Genomic DNA, 21,801 nt, shown 5'->3' with positions numbered 1-21,801 from the left:
GCTGGGCAGTGGTGGCACACACTTTAATCCCAGCACTTGGGAGGCAGAGGCAGGCGGATTTCTGAGTTTGAGGCCAGCTTGGTCTACAGAGTGAGTTCCAGGACAGCCAGGGCTACACAGAGAAACCCTGTCTCAAAAAAGAAAAAAAAAACCCAAAACAAACAAAACCCAACAAACAAACAAACAAACAAACAAACAGAAGTTTTAAACTAGCAATAAAGTAAAACCTATTTTTCAATTACCATACAACAAAAACAAAAATTAAAACTGAAAATGGCTAAAAAGGGGAAATTGAATGAAAATTATCATGACAATTTTACAATCAAGAAAGTTATGTATAAAAATTTTAGACTGTAATCAAAACCATATAGTTACGAGAAAATACACAAACTCATGTGCTTTTATTATTACACTAAAAAGAAATGAAGTGTAATATGCCAGATATTTATTAATGCTGATACTGTGTAGGACCTGAACAAAATGTATTTCATTTCATCTTTCTGATCCTTATGAGGTGATTCCTGCTTATAACACTTTATGATAGGAGGTAAGTCCTGTATATGCCCAATTAGGCATATGTATGTCATGTACTAACAACGTAACCTGCATCAAAGAATAACTTCATATGCCTTTTGACTTAATGCCATGAGTGGTTATTAATGGTTTTATTTTATACAGGGCACATTAAGTAACAAAGGGGTGAATAGAAGATGGTTTCTACCCTGTATAAATGTACTCATGATATAGATGAAGGAAGGGATAAAGTTCATATTATGATTGCCACTAATCAGGCTAGCTAAAGATGACTGTGTGATATGCTAAAGTAATGCCTTACCATAGCACTAGGGTTGCAGTCTGAAAAGTGATTCCAACTTGGGGTAGTCATATAGATGTCTATTGGGGTGCTTGTTGCCATGCTTAGGGAAGTAGCTCTAAGTTGTTCAAATATATATTTTTTTAATTTTATGTATGTGAGTACACTGTAGCTGTACAGAGGGTTATGAACCTTCATATAGATGATGGGAATTGAATTTTAGGACCTCTGCTCACTCCAGTCAGCCATGCTCACTAGGGTTGGCTCAACTCCACTCACTCAGACCCAAAGATTTATCTATTATTATACATAAGTTCACTGTAGCTGTCTTCAGACACACCAGAAGAGGGCATCAGATCTCATTACAGGTGGTTGTGAGCCACAATGTGGTTGCTAGGTTTGAACTTAGGATCTTCGGAAGAGCAGTCAGTGCTCTGACCCGCTGAGCCATCTCACCAGCCCCCAAATTATTATTTAATGTAAAAGAATCAGAAAGAGCATATATACATTTCCACTTTATTAAAACCGTGTATAAATACAGAGCAGTTGGGCACATCCATTCTAAGGCACTGTTCTGGTTTGAATGCAATTCCACAAGAGAGAAAGAGAAGCCATTACATTCTGTATTTTTAATCTCTACATTCAGACTCCTCCCATGTTACTGGGGTCTAATTTTAATCCCAGAATTATTAGCAGCATCATACAGGGACCTGGATGCCAAGAAAAATGACACATCCTGGCTCTGGCACTTTATATGATTTGGCACTTAGTCACAAGCTCTCTCTTGTATTGTTCTCCATTTGTTTCCCAACTCTTGTTTAAGTAGAGATATTATAAACTCTTTATGAGCCTTACATATGAATTATGTTTTGTTACTAGCTTCCATTAAGACTAGGACAGGACAAGTTAGGCACAAAATACATACCCGCCAAATACTTATAGATTACTCCCAAGAACTTCCTTAGTTCTACTTTAAAGATGACTGTGAATCTTCAGAAAGGGATATACTTGACTGTCCCATTTCTTGTATCGAATAACAAGGACTAAGCTCAATGAGGATTTTCTCCCTTACTGTGAGATCTGAGTTGTTACTATGATTACATGAGAAAACTTATATAAGTACCAACTCTGTGTGTGTGTGTGTGTGTGTGTGCTTGTGTGTGAGATTATAAAGTAAAATGCGAAAAGGTTAAGAATCACTGTATAATTCATAAATTATGTGAATTAGTGATCTTCACCTCTTAAAATGTTGTGTGTGTCTAAGTATAATTAAAACTCAGAAGCTACAAATCACTAAGTAACTCACAAGTTTTGTGACTTAGTGATTTTTAACATCCTTGAAATGATGTGTATATAATACAAAATAAGTGTATTTTCAAATATTTTTTCATAAAATCATTGAAACTAGAAATAACTAGGTTTAGAGTGGCAGGACTACACTGATAGCTATAGACATACTGGTTTAAGGCAGTGTGTCCCAAGGGATACTTGCAGAATACTACTGCAAGTTATTACTATGTGTACATGAAAAAAGTTCTAGGGTCAAATAAGTTTGGAATGCATTGAGCTACAAGAGGAACGTCCTTTCTAAGCTAAGACCTTCCCAGGGGCTCATATGCTGATGAGTATCATGATTCTAGGAAGGACAAACAGCTAGAAGCAATGCCCAAAATTATTTGCAGAACATCTTGCAGAACAAAGTATTCTATGACACATACTTAGAAAAACACCAACTTGGAGAACGGATAAAATTTCAAAAGCATTGAAATAAACCGGAGAGAATCCTGAAGCAGGATGAAAATCCATGCAGACTTGTTCTTCAGTCCATCTAAATACAGTCAGAGTCTACTTGTACAACATCAACTGTAAGTTACTTCTGCTAGACCTAGCATACAGCTATAAAGAAAACACTCCACTCTAGTCACCACACTCTAATCACCATCACCACAGATAGCCAACTAAGCAGACCAGCAAACTCCACAAAATTCCAAACTTAACATCCCAACTTCTCTAAGCATAAAACTGTAATTGGAAACAAGCCTGTTCGTCAGGCCAATGACATCCTCTTCACCCTAGTCCCCCTGAAACAAAATTTTAATGTGTTGACAAAATTCACTGCCTCATTTCTTGCACATCTATCTACTGGCTGCTTTCATAATGACATAGGAAAACAAGTGCGGTAGCACTGTAACCGTTATCAGGACTCATCCATTAACTGGCCTACCTATAAACGACTGCCACCGTTTATATGCTTTGTGCTTATGCTTATCATATGGTTGCCTTGGAACCAAACCTTTCCACTGCAATTAAACAACAGAAAAAGACAGAAGATATTAAATTCAGAGAAACTGCGCAAACATGTGGACACTCTAGAACTCATATACCTTGAAAGGTGTATTTTTAAAAATAGCACCCCTCAAAGCTGCACTTACAAGTTCAGACAAAAGGCTTATAAGACAAACAGCTACAGCAGCCTATACTGTTTCTGAGCTAGTGTTAACGTTGATAGAACCTGTTTCCCTTGACGGTTCTTAAAGAAGTCCTCTAAAGTGTGTGACCTGGTGCATAATAAGGCCTGCTCTCTGCCTGAAGCTTTTAGAACAATGAGTACACTTGTATGGCTTTTCCCCTGTATGGATTCTTAAATGAATGACAAGGCTTGGTCTCTGTCTAAAGCTTTTCCCACAGTAACTACATTTAAAAGGTCTCTCTTCCGTGTGTGTTCTCTGGTGCAAAGTAAGTGCCGTCAGGCGACTAAAACTTTTCCCACAATTAGGACATCTATGAGGCTTTTCACCTGTATGAGTTTTTAGATGTCTTTTAAGACTTGATCCATGACAAAAGGTTTTTCCACACTCAAGACATTTATATGTTTCTTCTTCAGAATGGGTTCTCTGATGCCCAAGAAGGTGTGAGCGCCTAGTGAATCGCTTTTTACATACAGTGCACTCATAGGGTCTTTCTCCTGTGTGAAGTCGTTGGTGTCTGTAAAGGTCAGAGCTACGCAGGAACCTTTTTCCGCATTCAGGGCACTTGTGAGGTTCTTCTCCTGAATGAATTCGCTGGTGCCCGGTAAGTTGTGACTTCCGAGCAAAACATTTGCCACACTGGGGACATCGGTGAGGTTTGTCCCCAGGACTCTTTTTCTTTGGAGGCTTCGGGGTGAGAGGTTCTTCCAGGCTGGGACTCTCCGGTGTCTCTCCTAGAGTGGGGTTCTGAGGATCTACGAGTTTTGTTAGGTCTGTCTGTAAGTCCTCTGGGGATGTTTCCCATTGGTTTTCTAACTGCACATAGTCTTTCTGCAAAATGGGACCATGGAGAGCATTCCCTTCTAAAGTTACAACAAATGGGTACAAAGTTTCCAGTTTTTTTTCCTTTGAAGTATCGTCTTCATTTTCTATTCCCATCTCAAAACCTGAGAAGAAATGGAGACTAAAGATGTCATTGTGTGGGGGTAGAGAAGTGAAGGAGAGCAGTAGAAACTCCTGAGCACAACTCCGAGCTCCACTTTCAGTTACCGTTGATTCTTTCCCACCTTCCCCAGAATATACAGGAATCATTACTTACCAATCTTGGAATCAAGTAATTGTTTCATTTCTTTGGGATCCTCTAAGTCTTTTACCCATGGTTCTTCTCTATGATCCAATGGGAAGTTCATGTCAAGCTTTGGTAACTGATAACCTGGTCATGGAAGCAAAAGGGAAAAAGCATGACAATGTGGTTCACCAAGGGGGTCTTCTGGAATAGAGGCTAATTGCATGGACACACGCCTCCTTCCTCCTCATTACTGTTCCTTCATCTGGAATCACTTATAAAGAGGCATTTCTTAAAGATAAGGACAAAACAGCAATAGAGAAAGCCATCCTTCTGCACTTTCAGGTGAGTGGATCAATGTGTGGCGGAGTGATGCACTAAGTTAGTTCTGTATTTATTGTGACAAAACATTTATGTATGCTAGAGCTAAAACATGGAGCAAAGCTTTATAGAATGTTGGTATACCAAAATCTGGGAAATACTGCTATTGATTGCTTAAAGAAGACCAATCTAAACATATGTATCAAAGAAGAGTGGTATAAACATATGTCAAGAACAGTAGTGTAAACATACATGTCAAAGAAGACTAGTGTAAACATACACACCAAAGAAGACTAGTATAAACATACATGTCAGAGAAGAGTGATGTAAACATAGGTGTTAGAAAATTGTTTACTGGAATAAGTTCACTCCACCCTTCTTAGAAACATTTACATTTTATTGAACTTAGTTGGCAGCAGCAAATAGTAGTCTTTATGTATCAACAGAAGTCCAGATAGGGCATTTAAAAAATAACCCAAATTAACTGCCAGGTGTGTTTATGTCTGACACTCTAAGTACAACCACATAATTTCTATCATTTGCTTTCCCTCCATATCCACCCTTCTTATTTTTTTCTGCCTCTTCCTCTACATCCTCATTGTTGGCCACATATACTACTCTATAGTAAGATATAGTCTGGAAATGGTCAACCTGAGATAACAAATGGGCTGATGGTTAGATATTAGAATTATTAAAATGGCACACACAAGCAAATACTAATTCAAGAAAAATTGTATTTCAGATTAAGACATGAGCAACAGAAATTCCTTGTTTAACAAAAGGCCATATATTTCAATTTTAAGACTAAGAAATGAAAGATGGAACTCATATGGATTCTATGCTGGGTGTGATGGTGCATGCTGTAAGTCTACACTGAGATAGGACAGTTGCAAATTCCACCCCAACCTTGCTTACAGAGTGAGATTCTGCCTCAAAAAGAAAAATACACTTCCCACTTCACTATTTGATCTTTGTTTGGATTTCAAAGTTAAGAGATGAGGTGAGGGGTAATATGGACTAGATCAAATAAAACTGAGGGTCAAAGCTCAGAAGCAAGCGGCTGGAGGAAACAATGGTTGAGATTAGCACCCTGAGCTATACAAGACTGATTCAGAGACCATGCTGAGATGGTAGATTAGAGCCACCCAATAATTACCGACTTTTCCTGGGGATAGGATTGATACAGCTAGAGAGGAACTAACATCAGTGCCCTCCTGCCACCAGCTATGTCATAGACAGAGATAGGACAGACGACCAGAAAGAACATTCTTGTACACGGTAATGGCACAGCAGAGAGTGAGGACTGAAGCCAACAAAAGGAGAAACTCAAAAACACCATCTTCAATAGTATGCAGAAGCACAGGTCAAAAGTACAGCTGCTGGGGTGGGGAAAGGGGAGAATCTCTAGGAAGTGCCAGATATCTGGGATGGGGGGCTCCCTGGAGTGTGTGCAGGTGACCTTAGTTGAGAAGCATAGCAGTGGGGAAATGAAACCTGAAGGGGCCACTCCTGTAGCCAGGCAGGAACCTCAGTGGAGGAATGAGGACGCCAACCCACCCACAAAACTTTCAACCCAAAATGTATTCTGTCTACAAGAAATGCAGGGACGAAGATAGAGCAGAGACTGAAGGAATGGCCAACCAGTAACCAGCCCAACTTGAGACCCATCCCATGGGCAAGCACCAATCCCTGGCACTATTAATAATACTCTGTTATCCTTGCAGACAGGAGCCTAGCATAACTGTCTTTTGAAAGGCCCCACCCAGCAGCTGACTGAAGCAGATGCAAAGGCCAACAGCTAAACAGTGGAGGGAGCTCAAGAAGTCATATAGAAGAGCTGGGGAAAGATCGGAGGGTCCTGGAGGGGACAAGAATGCCACTGGAAGACCAACAGAGTCAGCTAACCTGGACCCTTGGGGCTCTCAGAGACTGAGCCACCAACCTAAGCACATACACAGCTGCACCTAGACCTCTCCACACATATGTAGCAGATGTGCAGCTTGGTCTTCATGACTTCTAACTAAAGCACAAAATATCCCTAAAGGTTTTGCCTGTCTGTGGTATCTGTTCCCCAACAGGGCTGCCCTGTCTGTCCTCAGTGGGAGAGGATATGCCTAACCCTGCAGAAACTTGATGTATGAAGGGGTTTACCTATGAGACACCACCTTCTCTGAGGAAAAGGGGAAAGGGAAGGGGGAGGGACTCTGTGAGGGTTGACTGGGAGGGAGGGACAGCAATTGGGATGTAAAAAATTTTTTAGAATAAGTCAGGCTGGAGAGATGGCTCAGCTGTTAAAGGCTAGGCTCATGACCAAAAATGTAAGACAAAAACATTAATTAAAGTACAGCCTAGATGTGAAACATGAAACTTACATAGTACACTGGCATTGGGGAAAGTTCTATTTCCCACTGTATGATTATGGTGCAGTATTGGAAAGCCATCTTAAGGTCTTATCTGAACTGCTTCAGGATTCAAATATATCTATATTATTATTATTATCTCCAGAAACCCACAGTAAACCCCACAAACGAATCTAGAAAGTGTTGGACTAAACACCAATCATCTGGCTACTGGCAAAGACTTCCCCCAAACCACTGAAAGCTCTCTGCTCCGTCCTTTCTCATTACTCTTAAAATACAGCACTTTTAATCTTAGCCAGAGCAACAAGGCAAGAGAAAGAAAGAAAAGTGAAACAAACAGAAAAGGATGAAGCCCTATTTTCAGGTATGTTCTTATATTTAAGACCTAAAGATAGAAAAGAATCTAAGATCTGATACAATTCAAGCAAAGCGGCAGGATACAAAATGAAAACAAGACAAGAGCCATTGGCTTTTAAAAAATAAAACAGTACTGAACTTGAAAAAACAATCAGAAAAACCATGCCATCAACTATACCATCAAAACATAGTAGGGACAGGGGCTGAAGAGATGGCACTGATATCTGGGGAATACGATGCCTTCCTCTGGCCTCCTGTGGCACTGGATTCATGTACTCCAATGCACAAATACTCAAAAATAAAAATAAAATATTTCTAAGTACTCAGGACTAAACCTAACCAACGAAGTAAAATATCTCTATAATGAAAACTACAAAACGTATATGAAGGAAATTGAGGAATATACTAGAAGACTGAGGGACTTCCTGCATTTACAAATTGGCAGAATTAAAAATTGTAAAAAATGGCACTGTTACCCAAATTGGCCTTCTGATTAAATGTAATCTTCAAAATTCAAATTACATTTTCACAGAACTAGAAATCAACCCCCCAAAAGTTGATATAGAAGCATAATAAAGAAAAGAATCAAGGCAGTTCTGAATAAGAGAACACTAGAGGGCCATAAGAGCTCACAGGGAAACCATCTCAAAAAACAAACAAACAAACAAACAAACAAACAAAAAACAAAACAAAACAAAAAAAACCCAAAGACCTTAATGTTAAATCTGACTCCTTTAAACTACTAGAAGAAAGTATGGCAAATACTTCCTGATATAGGTGTCAGTAAAATATTTCTGAAAAGGACTCCAATATCTTGAAGAATAGAATTGGCCAATGGTATCCTATCATGCAAAACAAAATAAAACAAAAGTTGTGAACAGTAGTGGAAACAACAGAGTAATTTAATAGCTTAGAAGACAAATAAAAAAAAGTCTCTGCTATTCATCTGAGATGAATACTATCCAGTGTGTATATAAAGAACTAAGAAAAAAGGAAAAAAAGAGAAACAACAAAAGAATAAATAATACAATCAATAAATGGACAAATAAATTGAACAGCTACTTTTAAAAGTATGAAGTAAAAATGACCAACCAGTTGTGGCAACTCATGACTGTAATTGCAGCACCTGGGAATCTGAGGCAGAAGATTGCTATCTGTTAGAAGCCAATATAGATTACATAGTGAGTTCCAAGTCAGCCTGGGCTACAGTCCACATTCCATTATGTACATATTTTTCTGTTCACATGCATATTTTTTTGAGACAGGATTTCTCTTTGTAGCCCTGGCCATCCTGGAGCCAGTATAAGGGCTCAGTAGGTAAAAGCCCTTACTGCCAAACCTGGTAACTCAGATTCAACTTCTCGGATACATGTGATAGGTCCAGGAATATTTATACACATACATATAAATAAATGAATGTAATAAAAGTTTTAAAGTGACTAGAGAGTAAATTTAGTAAAACATTAAACCCCAAAATAGTTAGAGATTTAATCGTACCAATTTAGTTTGAGGTGAAAATTTCAGTTCTCATTAGAAGCAAGGGAGGCTAAAATGCGGTGGGGTAACACAGTCTAAGTGTGAAAAATGAATACTGTCAACTAAGAGCTCTACATTCAACACATCTGTCATGCAATCAGAAATGAATATGCAATAAAGATATCCCTGAGAAATAAAATAGAATTCACTGCTAGCCAACTTGCCTAAAAGCAGTTATATAATTAAAGATAGCAAGGTATGCAAGTGAGAGGCTCCAAGATGGTAACTCAAAGCCACGTGAAAAAATAGCACAAATAAAAGTTGCCATATAATTAGGAAAGACATTATAAATCAAAGGCTCTGCTTCTTTTCTCTCAAAGGAGTTAAGAAAACAAGCATGGTGCCATGTAGAAAGGCAATCTATTTGTCAATAACAGCATGTATGAAGAGGGTGAGAGAAAAATCTATACATGCCTAGGAAATGACTAGAGTTGCCTACTCAAATCCATCTAAAGAAATAAAAAAAAATCAGAAATGATAATGTTAAAAAACAAAAGCTGTAATGTACATTTCCTTTATCCTTTTAGTTTCTTTAAAACTCCTAGAACTATGTATAGTAATATTATAGCATGTATTATGGGACTTATAACATGTTTGATATAACAATCTGATTATAATACCAGAAGTAATAGTCCTATATAGGGCTAATGCTTCCTTCCCGTATAACTCTGATGAGTTAAAGCAGAATAGTAAGCTGTAATCCCCTAGTGAGGAACTAACTTAGAGATGGTGAATGTTCATTAAAGCAAGTAGAATGTTACACTATAAACATTGACCTAACACAAAAGAAAGCAGTAAGAGAGAGGAACAAAAGAGTCAGGAGACATTGAAGACTAAAACAGCATATGTAATTCCAACCATCTACTCCTAAGAAGACTACGTATGAGTGGACCAAAAAATTCAATGCACAGGCAGAGTTCTGACTGGAGGTTTGTATGTTTGTATAGTCTGTCTTTCTGTCTTTCTGTCTTTCTTTCTTTCTTTCTTTCTTTCTTTCTTTCTTTCTTTCTTTCTTTCTTTCTTTCTTTCTCTCTTTCTCTCTCTCTCTTTCTCCCTCTCTCTCTTTCTTTCTCTTTCTCTCTCTTTCTCTCTTTCTTTCTTTCTCTTTTGTTTTATTTTTTGAGACAGGGTTTCTCTGTGTAGCCCTGGCTCTCCTGGAAATCACTCTGTAGACCAGGCTGGGCTCGAACTCAGAGATCACCTGCCTCTGCCTTCCAAGTGCTGGGATAGGGGATATTTTATAAATAGCATTCATAAAACAGCTAGACAACATAGATATTAAAACAAAAATGATACCAAAAGGGTATTAGTTTATAGTGAGTTAAAGAGCAATTCATTAATAAGACAAAATTCAAAACATCGCTACCTAAATTTTAAAAACTTCAAAGTGGGAATAGAAAGATTATCTCAGCTTGATATATGATATTTATGAAAGACCCACAGCTAATACCAAAGTAATGATGAAAGAACAAATACATTTTTTTCCTGAGACCAGGAACAAGACAAAGATGTCTCACTACTTCTACTCAATATTGCTCCGAAGGCTCTGGCCAGGGAAACTACACAACAAAAGCAATAACAGGCATTTAGACTGAAGCATACAATATAAAATTATTACCTTCCATAGAGACATAGTTATATATATAGAAAACCCTAAAGAATCTATCATAATAAACAAGAAGCTAAGTAAGTTTGTAGGCTACATGTCCAATATACAAAAAACAAAAACAAAAACAAAAAAGAAAACAAAACAAATTCTATATATTTTCAAAGGACCATCCAAAATACAGTGATTACTAAGACCAAAATAATTTAAGGATAAATTTAATAAGCTCAAGATAAAACTTGTACTTTGAAACCTATAAAAACACTGTTCAAACTATCTGAGAAAAGTCCAAGTAAATAGAACTACATCCCAGGTTAAGGCATCACCAAATGTGGTATCATTAATATAGCAGTATTCTCCAAACTGTCTTTAGACTTAACAGAAGCCCTCACAGTGAGCCATCTGATTGTAAACCTTAGTGAAAGCACTAATGAACACTAGTAGTTCTTTCTTGAGAATAGACATCAATGATAAACCTATGGAGCTTCGGTCACCCGAGTTTCGCCAAAGGTTGCGAGGACATGCAATGCACTGAACAGGTGTTTGTACTTTTCGGCTCTTTATGAAATCATGTGCTTAAACCTAGCTAACCACACACAAGTAAATGCCTGTTAAATTATTGTTGAAAATTGATACAATTTTTAAATTCAATCATGAATGGGTGAATGAATAGTTGTTCTAAAATAAGCTCTTGAAGTATTTTACATTCTTCTTTCCATCAAGTGAGTTTTTCTTTCCCCCCTTTAAGTGTGGGTTGGATCTGTGACTTTGTTCTAATGAGAATATTGCAGAAGGGAAGTTATGTGGCCAGGTTACTAACAACATCATGGGCACATGTCTCCCCTATGAGGGAAGCCTGCTGCCTGTCATGAGGACAAACATATGGAGATGTCTCCTTAGCAAGGAATTGAGGGTACTGCTAGCTCTCAGACACCAAGCCAGAAACACTGTAAAACTTCTGAAATTCCCAACTTGTAGGAATTGTATTTTTTTAAAAGAACACCCCTCTTCATTTTCTTCTTTAATCTACTAAACTTCAGAGATGATTTATAATTGTGGAACGTGATGTGAAAGAAATCATATAGTAGAATGAAATATGAAGGATAAAAAGACCAGAGTTTAAGAAAGAAGGTACTTCAGGGATGCTATTCTCATCCTATGTTCAGCGAATCACTTTACTAAGCTCCACTTGGCAAAGATCATGTCATGAATGCTCCACTTCTATATGAGTTATCATTACTATAGCTGGGCATATATATATGTATATATCCCCAAAGGTAATTTTTTACTGACAGGGTATATGTTCTGCACTTTAAGGTAGACTAAACTGATTTCTTATATGATTTTTACATTTATTTTCTCACTAGCCATTCTCTTATGATTTTCTACTTAATTTCCAATATATCATACACAATACTGAGATACCTTCATTTTTTTTAAAAAGCAAAACTTTAATTAAATTTTAAATAATGGGATAATAAGTCTTGTATCACTTTATAAAGCATTTTATATATTTTTAAGCAGGATAATTTCTTCTGAGTTTTATTTTTACTTAATTCATTAATAATTATATCTATTTTTAAAAATGCACCGAATGGCAACGTGCTTTAGAGAGTAAAGTATGAAAATGAACATGAATGGTAATGTGAATATTGCTGCTCTGTGATTATTTTCCTACAATATTAAGAAAGAAATCACATGCAACTCAGAATGAGTAATATGGATTTATAATTGAGTATGATGGCCATGTTCTAAAATTAAATATACATACAGAAAAATTTGATTTCTTAAAAGAATATAAAATGAAGGTAATACAACTACTAGAAAATAAATGATAATATTATGTAGTATTGCTTTAACAAATATGTAAAAGTATGGCCTTTAGGGTGTTTTTTCTGTCTTGCCATCATTTACAAATATTCTGGCCTAGTATAGTGCTGCATAACTGTGATTCCAGCACTCAGGAGGCAGAGGCAGGCAGATCTCTGTGAGCCTGAGGTAAGCCTGGTCTACAAAGCGAGTTCTAGACCACCCAGAGCTGAATAGTGAGACCCTGTCTCAAATAAGTAATAAAATAAGTTCTGAAATTACATAAGCTCTACAAATTCATGTGGTTAACTCTCAGCTTACCTTGACCTATGAGCCAGTCTTCATCTGGGTTCTGTGTGCCAGAATCTTAGGTGGCATCCTTCACCTTTCTTATTCATTACACAATAACCACTGAGTCAGCAAGTCCTATGTTTCACACATGTTACATAGTTCTTTAGACTTGCTTCTTCCGGTCAGTTAGCCCCACCTTGACTCCTCTGCTTCTGTTGGCCCTCCACAGTGCAAATTCAGGTATTCTTTTTGCCCCTAGAGCTCCTGGATATGGAGCTTCTAGTCCCTTTTATGGTATAAAAAGCCCCATTCAAGTAGAATACTTTGCAACATGCACTCCTTTGATCTCGTCACTTACAGGGGGTGAACAAATGTCAATGTAATACAATTCCAAACTGGAGTAGTTTTTCTAGGATTCCGTGAGACCTCCTGCAGCAGCCTAATCCTGATAAATGCTACATGCGCTAATGTCTGGTCACCTCTTAGCTGGGGGAAGGGGACTCTCCTATGTGCACCATTATCATCACATATGGAATTTGTCAACTGCCTACCAGACTTTGAGTTCCAGGATGGCTAAGGCTACTTTTCTGCTTTGGGTAACAACACATCCCCCGAGTCTGTCCTGGCTCTTCACAGGTTCTCCTAGTGTCAGCCAAATTCATACATATGACTGTTGTAAAGAGGAATTCTAGGCCTCAGCTCCGTGCTAGTTGTTCTCCAGGCATTCCATTTTGTAACTCTGGTTGGTCTCACCAATTTCCATTTTCTGCTTGTCTTTTGTTGTCTCAGGATCCCACAATTTAGTCCAAGTGCTAACATGTGGAAGCTGTGCCAATGAGAATAACGGTTCTAGCCACATGTGAGCCAAATCTTTCATGGGGGCAAGGGGAGAGATGGGGCAGAGAACATGGATAATGATGTGATAGAACCCCAAAAGGAAGGGAAACACAAAGGTATGCAGGCTACATGGTTCAGCTGCCTTTCTCTACTGGACCTAACTCCTTGCTATGTCAGAGGCAGTTGCCTTCAAACATTAGTTTGTGTAGCACTTATCTGGATTAAGTTGATGTGTGGGATTTTATTACACTGACTTTTTTCACCCCCTATAAATGACCAGATCTTTTTGTTTGTTTTGTTTTTTGTTTTTGTTTTTCAAGACAAGGTTTCTCTGTGTAGCCCTGGCTGGCCTCGAACTCAGAAATCTGCCTGCCTCTGCCTCCCAAGTGCTGGGATTAAGGCGTGCGCCACCACTGCCTGGCTGACCAGATCATTTTTAAAGATCAGAGGAGAGCATGTTGTAAAGTATTCTACTTGCATGGGTCTTTTATACCATAAAAGCAAATGTTCCTTTGGGTCTCATATCATAGGCTCAAAATTTGGTGGACAACTTTGTCTTCACTGTGAACTCCCATGAGAGGCTTTCCCAAGTCACATCCTTGGTGAAAATCCCCTTGGGCAAGGCCATCACTATAACCAGCTCCCAAGGATATTCTAGTCATTGTGCTTCACTCCCGGGTCTTCCTAAAAAGAGGATTCCTCCTCATGTTCTCAGCCCTCTACCTCTTTGTCAGTGAGCCAGTGTCATTGGGGCATTCATAGTTCTAACCCAAACTGAAAGTCCCGAGCTCTTTGGCTCTCACACAGAAACACTTAACTGAAAAGAAAGCCCTTGCCTTACCAGGGTCCAGAAAGGACTGGCATTCAGCATCAGCACTGTAGTTCAGATCCTGGGGGCCAGCTTGTGGAATCCAGGCATCTGGCACCGGAGGCTCCTGAACAGGTTCCATCACCTGGAGTGAAGGCTCCTCCAGGTGCAAGTTGGGTGGCATGGGTACTGTTCCAACTGGTGCCAGTTCTTCCAAGAGCATGTCATCCATGTCAATCTGAGAGAGAGGCCAGAACACATCATTCCAAAGTCAAGACTTCACTGGAAGGAAGGCTAGTTTCAAAGTCAGACACTCCTCACCAACAAGTACCATGAGGCATACACATAGTTTTAAAGCTCCCAGGGGTTCCAGTAGGCAATGCATTAAAAAACAAACAAAAACTACCACCACCAACTAACCAACCAAAACCACAACAAAACAGCTTTGTTGACTATACTAGGATATGCTTATTATAGAATATACAAAGTACCAGGCTTTCAATAGTAACCAACACAAATATTCATTAGTGAGTTATTCTACCTGCTCCTCCCTCCATACAGCTGCATGGTATTGGTATAGAAACAGACAGGTGGATCAGTGGAATTGAGTCAAAGACCCAGAAGTAAATCCATACACCTATGGACACTTGATCTTTGACAAAGAAGCCAAAATGATACAGTGGAAAAGGGAGAACATTTTCAACAAATGATTCTGGTCTAACTGGATGTCTGCATATAGAAAAATGCAAATAGATCCATATTTATCACCATACCATGCACAAAATTCAAGTTCAAATGGATCAGAGAACTCAACATAAAACCAGACACACTTAATCTACTAGAACAGAACCTGGGAAATGGCTTTGAACTCATCAGTCTAGGAGACAATCCTCCAAACAGAACACCAGTGGCTCAGGCTCTAAGATCAACAGTTGATAAATGGGACTTCAGGAAACTGAAAAGCTTCTGTAAGGCAAAGGACACTGTCATCAGGACAAAATGGCAACCTACAGAATGGGAAATATTTGAAAGAGGACTAATATCAAAAATATATAAAGAACTCAAGAAGACACAGACAATCCAAATAACCTAATTAAAAAATGGAGTACAGAGCTAAACACAGAATTCTCAACAGAGGAATCTCAAATGGCCTAGAAGGACTTTAAGACATGGCTATCCTCTGAGAGGCCCAACAAGCAGCTGACTGAGCCAGACACAGATACTTATACCCAACCAATGAACTGAAGTTAGGTACTTCTGTAGTTGAATTAAGGAAAGGCTGGAAGAAGTTGAGGAGGGCGACCCCATAGGAAAACCAGCAGTCTCAACTAACCTGGACCCCTGAGATCTCTCAGACACCGAGTCACCAACCAGGGAGCATACACCACCTGATATGAGGCCCCCTCCCTGCTGCCTGCCACATACACAGTAGAAGACTGCCAGTTCTGGCCTCAGTGAGAGAAGATGTGCCTAGTCCTCCTTGAGAGACTGGAGTCCTCAGGGAGTGGGGAGGTCTGGTGGGGTGGGAGGTAGGGGGTGGGGGATGGGGGTGGGGGACATCCTTGTGGAGAAGTGGGGAGGGGGAATAGGATGAGGAACTGTGAGAGGGCGACTAGAAGGAGGGTAACAACTGAGCTGTAAAAAAAATAACAGTAATAAAAAATAAAATAAAAATAAAAATGATGCTGGGCAGTGGTGGCGCACGCCTTTAATCCCAGCACTTGGGAGGCAGAGGCAGGCGGATTTCTGAGTTCGAGGCCAGCATGGTCTACAGAGTGAGTTCCAGGACAGCCAGGGCTACACAGAGAAACCCTGTCTCGGAAAACCAAAAATAAATAAATAAATAAAATAAAAAAGAAATGTTTGACTTTTTTAGTTATAAGGGAAATGAAAATCAAAACGATTGAGAGTCCACCTTACACTCATCAGAATGGCTCAAATTAAAAACTCAAAGGACAGCTTAGCTGGTGAGGTTGTGGAGCAAGGGAAACACTCCTCCACTGCTGGTGGGACTGCTGACTTGTACAACCACTCTGGAAATCAATTTGGTGGTTTCTCAGAAGATTGGGAAGAGTTCTACCTCAACACCCACCTGCACCACTCCTGGGAATACACCCAAAAGATGCTCCACCATCCCACAAGGACAGTTGTTCAACTATGTTCATAGCAGCTTTGTTTGTAATAGCCAGAAACTGGAAACAACCTAAATGTCTTTTTACTGAAGAGAGAATATAGAAGATGTGGTATATCTACACAATGGAATACTACTCAGCCATTAAAAACAAGGACATTATGAGTTTTTCAGGCAAATGAATGGAGTTAGAAAATATCATTCTGAGTGAGATAATCCAGACCCAGAAGGACATGCATGGTATATACTCACTGGTAAGTGAATATGAGCCGTAAAGTACAGGATAATTAGCAGACCCAAAGAAGCCAAATAACAAGGAGAACACAAAGGAGAATGGTTGACTCTTTCTCAGAAGGGAAACAAATGGAAGGGAAGAAGAGGGTGGAAGAGGGGATGGGGAGGGGAGTGGGGCAAGGAGAGGAGATCATATGTAGGGGGAGCAGGGGAGAGAGAAGGGAGATTGGTTGGTGGGTGGGGACAATCCCTAGAATGTGCCAGAGACCTGGGATGGGGGGAGGGCCCAGAGGGTCTAAGTGGAAGACTCTAGCTGAGATTCCTAGCAGTGGGGGATATGGATCCTGAAGTGACCACTTCCTGTAGTCTGGCAGGACCCCCAGTGGAGAGATAAAGACAACAACCCACCCACAAAACCTTTGGCCCAAACTGTGTCCTGTCTATGAGATATGCAGGAATGCCGGACAGTGGTGGTGCACACCTTTAATCCCAGCACTTGGGAGGCAGAGGCAGGCAGATTTCTGAGTTTGAGGCTAGTCTGGTCTACAGAGTGAGTTCCAGGACAGCCAGGGATATACAGAGAAAACCTGTCTCAAAAAAAAAAAACCCCAACAACAACAACAACAATATATATATGCAGGGACAAAGAGCAGAGTCTGAGGGAATGGCAAACTAATGACTGCCCCAAATTGAGACCCATCCCATCCCTGACACTATTAATGATACTTTGTTATGCTTGCAGACAGGAACCTAGCATAACTAACTGTCTCCTGAGAGGCTCTACCCAGCACCCAATGGAAAGAGATGCAGAACCCCCCAGCCAAACAGGTGTAGCTCAGGAATCTTAAGGAAGAGTTGGGAGAAGGACTGCAGAATTCGAAGAGGACAGGAACTCCACAGGAAGACCAACAGAGTCAACTAACCTGGACCCTTAGGGGCTAACAAAGACTGAATCACCAACCAAAGAGCAAGCAGGGGCTGGACCTAGGCCCCTGCACATATGTACAGATGAGCAACTTGGTCTTCATATAGGTCCCCCAACAACTGGAGCAGGGGCTGTCCCTGAGCCTGTTGCCTGCCTGCCTGCCTGTGGATCCTGCACACCTACATGGACAGCCTTGTCTGGCCTCAGTGGGAGAGGATGCGCCTATTTCTGCAGCAACTTGATCTGCAGGGTGGGGAAGTGGGAGGTGGTGGGAGGATGAGAGTGGGGGGTTGATACCCAGAGAGGGTTTTTTTCTAAGGGGAATCAGGGGAGGACTTACATGAAGGGTTACTGGGAGGAGAGAAAGTGCTGACACTGGGTTGTAACGTGAATAAATTTAATAAAAGAAAAAAAACCCCAAACAACTAACCAACCAACCAACCAACCAACCAAGTGTGTTGACTATACTAGGATGTGCTTATTACAGAATATACAATAGTAACCAACACAAATAATTACTAGCGACTTATTCCACCTGCTCCTTCCTCTGTACAAAGTCTCTACAGGGAGTATGCATTTCATACTCACAGCTAATTTCAGCCCCACTGGCTACATTGTAAGCACTCACATACCAGGTGACTTCCTATGCAAGCCACTACTTGGGCTGAAGTCAACAGCTCCAGCAAACCCCATCCCAAGCTCCAAGGTCTAAGACTGTCAGGTGGAAGCTCTTGCTACATCCTTATGGGAAGACTGCTCTGTGTTCAGCTTGCCCTGTGCTTACCTATGCCCTCCCTGAATAGAAGCTTCCAAAAGGTAGTTCTGAACAGAATGCAATATGCTGGCATGCAGTGCTACTGGAATTGAATGGGTCAGAGATAGGCAGCACATCGCTTACAATGCAGAGCTCTTCCTACACTCTCCCAAACATGCAACTCCTTCAAACCTATATGTAGATGAAAAGAACCTAGCAAGAACCACACCCTGCTAATCAGGTAGAAACTAAGTAACTTTTGCATATTTTTTATCACTTTTGCACAAATCAGAGAAAAAAACTGCATTTTTTTTTTTTTTTGCTATTTTGAAAAATCACATCATTGGGGACAACACTGCTCAAAGCTCTGGAACTGCAGGCAGAATTCCTGCCTCTCCCAACACAGTAATTGAAAGCAGAGGGGCTGGCGTCTGACCACTTCATGATGTCTTCCCCTGAAGTGAAGAACAGACATATTGTAGAAAATGTGTATCAGTTGACACTAAACTATGTTGCCTTCCTTTACATTCTTTCCAGACTCTACTTGACTCAGTGACAGCCAGATCATTCTGGAAAGAACCAAATAATAAATAGTTTAGAATGTGTGGGCCGAACTTAACTCTTTCCTCTCCTCCTCCTTCTGTTTTGAAAAGCAATTCATTAACAAGGGAGACACAGTAGGAACTTAGAGGTCACAGGCAATTATACTGTGGCAGGAGCTGGTGAGCACGCTATACAGCCAAGCACTGGTAACTGTGATCGAAATTTCTAGATATGGATACACTGGAGAACCTCAGACCCATATGCTAATTCCAGCAGAAGAGAACACTGGAAAAGTCTCTGGAGAAGTCTTGGGGCTGTGGAATCAGAATCCAAATGTTGGATACAGACCCAACAGCCTGGGCACCTCTTTTTGCTCCCCTAAGAACAGAGACCCCACATTTTTTTTCTCACCTGTGGTTCTGGTATCTCAAGCTCTCTTTGTAAGTCTTCAATGAGTGACACAACTCTTTCTCTATTGTCTGGGCAGTGTTCCCTCACCCAGGTCTCTATTTCTGTGGGCAGAATAGTTAGGAATTGCTCTAGCACAAGCAGTTCCAGGATTTGTTCCTTAGAACGCATCTTTGGCTTCAGCCACTGACAGCAAAGCTCCCAGAGTTTGTTGAATGCTTCATGAGGCCCGGCAGCTTCTGTGTACTGGAACTGCCTGAAACGCTGTCGGAAAACTTCACAGTCTGTGTCATACTCTTGCAGCACAGAGCCCTGATTCAAGGAGGCCTGGATTGCACAGCCCAGGGCCACAGCCATCACCTCTTCTAGAAGTTTACAGTTTATCTGGGGTCTATGTCTCAGAGTCCAGGTTTTTCCTCTCTGTAATAATCTGGGGGAGTCACTTACAGCTGAAGACAGGAAGACATGAAAAGGAGAGAGAGCAATGGTTACAACATGGCACACTCACCGTCCTTAGCTCAACGGAGCTGGCTTTCCTCCCACAGAGACTTAAAGGATCCTCTCACAGTCTTTCTGGGGGTTTTGAGAATCAGACCAAAGCTGGGGCCTTACTTCCCAGAAGAACACTTATAGGCACAATCAATTGTAGATACAGTTCAAATATTTACAAAATCTCCAGGAAACTCACATAGCCTCTAAATTCTAGAGTCTAGAAAGCTCTATCTTATATGACAAGGACACCAAATGGTATTGTAAGTTTAACCAAAAATTCAATTTGCTTCCTCCGATATGCCAGATAAATGTAAGGGGCTCAGTAAATAGCATTATCCAAAGCACTTCTCTAATATCTTACAGCGACAGGTAAGAACCCTGCCTTTTTTCATAAGGCCCCACTGATTTAATTTAATTCCATTCCTACCCTAATTCCAAGTCATTCTATTTTTCTATATGGAGATTTCAAAAGAAATGTAGGAGGGACAAACGATACTTCCGAAATAACTAAAAGTGTCAAGATATTTTTAGTGCAATCTCTGAGGTCACAGGGTTGGTTGTATACATACATGTCTATCCAGGGCTCAGGACCTGAATATGCATATACACTATGCTCCCTCCCCCCCATCTACTGAGACAACTCTTATACCTGTCCTCTTTAAGGTTTTTGAAGAGGATTCAAGGAAAAGAGTCCGGAACCTCTTCCCACTCTGTCAACTGGACTGAAACTGGCTTCATATCACCCATTACTGTAACAGTAACCTGTCCTTCTGTGCCAAATGTATTTAGGCATAATTTGCTGTGCAGTCCTCACACCCAAATGCCTCTGTCTAAAACAAGCACATAATGATAGCATCAACGTCATAAAAAAAAATAATCCTTCGAGGATCAAATGGCACAGAAAGTGAATAGCAGCCTGCCTGGCACAAGGCGAGAACTCAAGTGAAGTTTATTGCTGGTCAAGACTCCTTCCTAGGAAGCTTCTAGTTTCCTGAACCCAGGCATGGAACCGTTGCTGGAGGATATCCAAGGATCTGCAGTCTGTTGGCTGGGGACCCAGTACTTAAGCTGCTCCAGTCGCACAGCTGGCTAGGGAAGCCTCTCCTGGCTGACCTAAAACCTTCCACCACGTCTACCAGGGTAGTGATTCTCTAGGTTTCTTTCCTGGGCACTACATAGTAAAAACTTCACTTCATTAAGGAACAGTGCCCCCGCCCCCAAGCTTGCCTCTGAATCCACCCTCACAGGGCCTACCCGTAAGGCACCGTTAAGAAAAGAGGGCACTTGGGGAAACAGCAGGCGTGACATGTCCCTGAAAAGCCTAAAAGCTGGTTTAAAACCCCATGCCAGTGTTAGGGACGTGGTGTCCAAGAGCTCTTGGATGACAATGTCCGACCACCCAGATGGGCACTCCCTGCCATCGTGGACTCCCAGCAAGGCCTGGCCAGGTCGCAGGGAGCGGCGGCGGGGTCCCTGAACGAATAGGAGCCCGCCGCTCCTCTTTGCTCCTGGGGCCTGGCTCCCAGGGCACATATGAAATTTGCCAGTTTGTGTGGCCCCAGCCTTGCAAAAAAGAGCCCCGTTACCCGCGCCCGCGCCCCAGGGACAGCCACGCCCTCTGTCCGCTCCGGGACTCACCGCCTCTGCGCCCACGGCTCTCCCAAGCTCACCGGCAACTGCCCAGGGCGCAGGCGCACAGCCGCATTGAGTACTACAGCTCCCGGCAGGCTCCACGCCGCCCGCTGCTCTTAGAGCCCACTAGGATGCTGACGTGGGGGATGGCTGGGACTCTTCTAGTCTTCCACCTAGTTTCAAGCTGCTTTGGAAGAGCTCCTATTTCCGGTCTTATAGCTTTTTGGTCCTAGGAGATTGGGTGGGACGAGCCCCGAGTAGTGAGTCAAGTAAGGGCTACTTCCCAACAGCTTTAGATTAATTGATGCAGGTGGGGGAAAAACTTTGTTTAAAACAGCCCCTACCCACTCAGTGATTCCCTCGGGGAGGAGGTGGTTCTTGGGAAAGCATTTTTTAAAACTCAGAGTTC

General features: G+C 41.0%; 1 protein-coding gene across 2 annotated transcripts; it reads right to left on the bottom strand.

The window, feature by feature from the left end:
* Nucleotides 1–1,314: 1,314 nt before the first annotated feature.
* Nucleotides 1,315–21,441, bottom strand: Znf449 (zinc finger protein 449). Of its 2 annotated transcripts, XM_021153958.1 has the most exons (5): nt 21,399–21,441; nt 19,272–19,717; nt 14,307–14,511; nt 4,382–4,495; nt 1,315–4,229 (listed from the first exon to the last, which is right to left on the bottom strand). In XM_021153958.1, the coding sequence occupies exons 2-5, from the start codon at nt 19,623–19,625 to the stop codon at nt 3,346–3,348; spliced, it is 1,557 nt and encodes a 518-aa protein (XP_021009617.1). In that variant the 5' UTR covers nt 19,626–19,717; nt 21,399–21,441; the 3' UTR covers nt 1,315–3,345. The 2 variants fall into 2 exon arrangements, with proteins under 2 accessions (XP_021009617.1, XP_029328812.1); XM_029472952.1 differs by lacking the exon at nt 19,272–19,717 and having other exon boundaries at nt 21,399–21,435.
* Between the last annotated feature and the right edge of the window lie 360 nt (nt 21,442–21,801).

Source organism: Mus caroli, chromosome X (genome assembly GCF_900094665.2).
Source record: "Mus caroli chromosome X, CAROLI_EIJ_v1.1, whole genome shotgun sequence".
NCBI lineage: Eukaryota > Metazoa > Chordata > Mammalia > Rodentia > Muridae > Mus > Mus caroli.
Note: the sequence above shows the minus strand (reverse complement) of the source record. Positions and strands in the feature narration are given on the sequence as shown.

What these genes read in the sequence shown, in the direction of transcription:
- Znf449 (XM_021153958.1), bottom strand. Translation starts at nt 19,625, where the DNA reads ATGGCTGTGGCCCTGGGCTGTGCAATCCAGGCCTCCTTGAATCAGGGC. An exon ending in TTGAGATACCAGAACCACAG is followed by an intron (nt 14,512 to 19,271) that starts GTGAGAAAAAAA and finishes CCTCTCTCTCAG; the next exon opens with ATTGACATGGATGACATGCT. An exon ending in ATTACTTGATTCCAAGATTG is followed by an intron (nt 4,230 to 4,381) that starts GTAAGTAATGAT and finishes ATTTCTTCTCAG; the next exon opens with GTTTTGAGATGGGAATAGAA.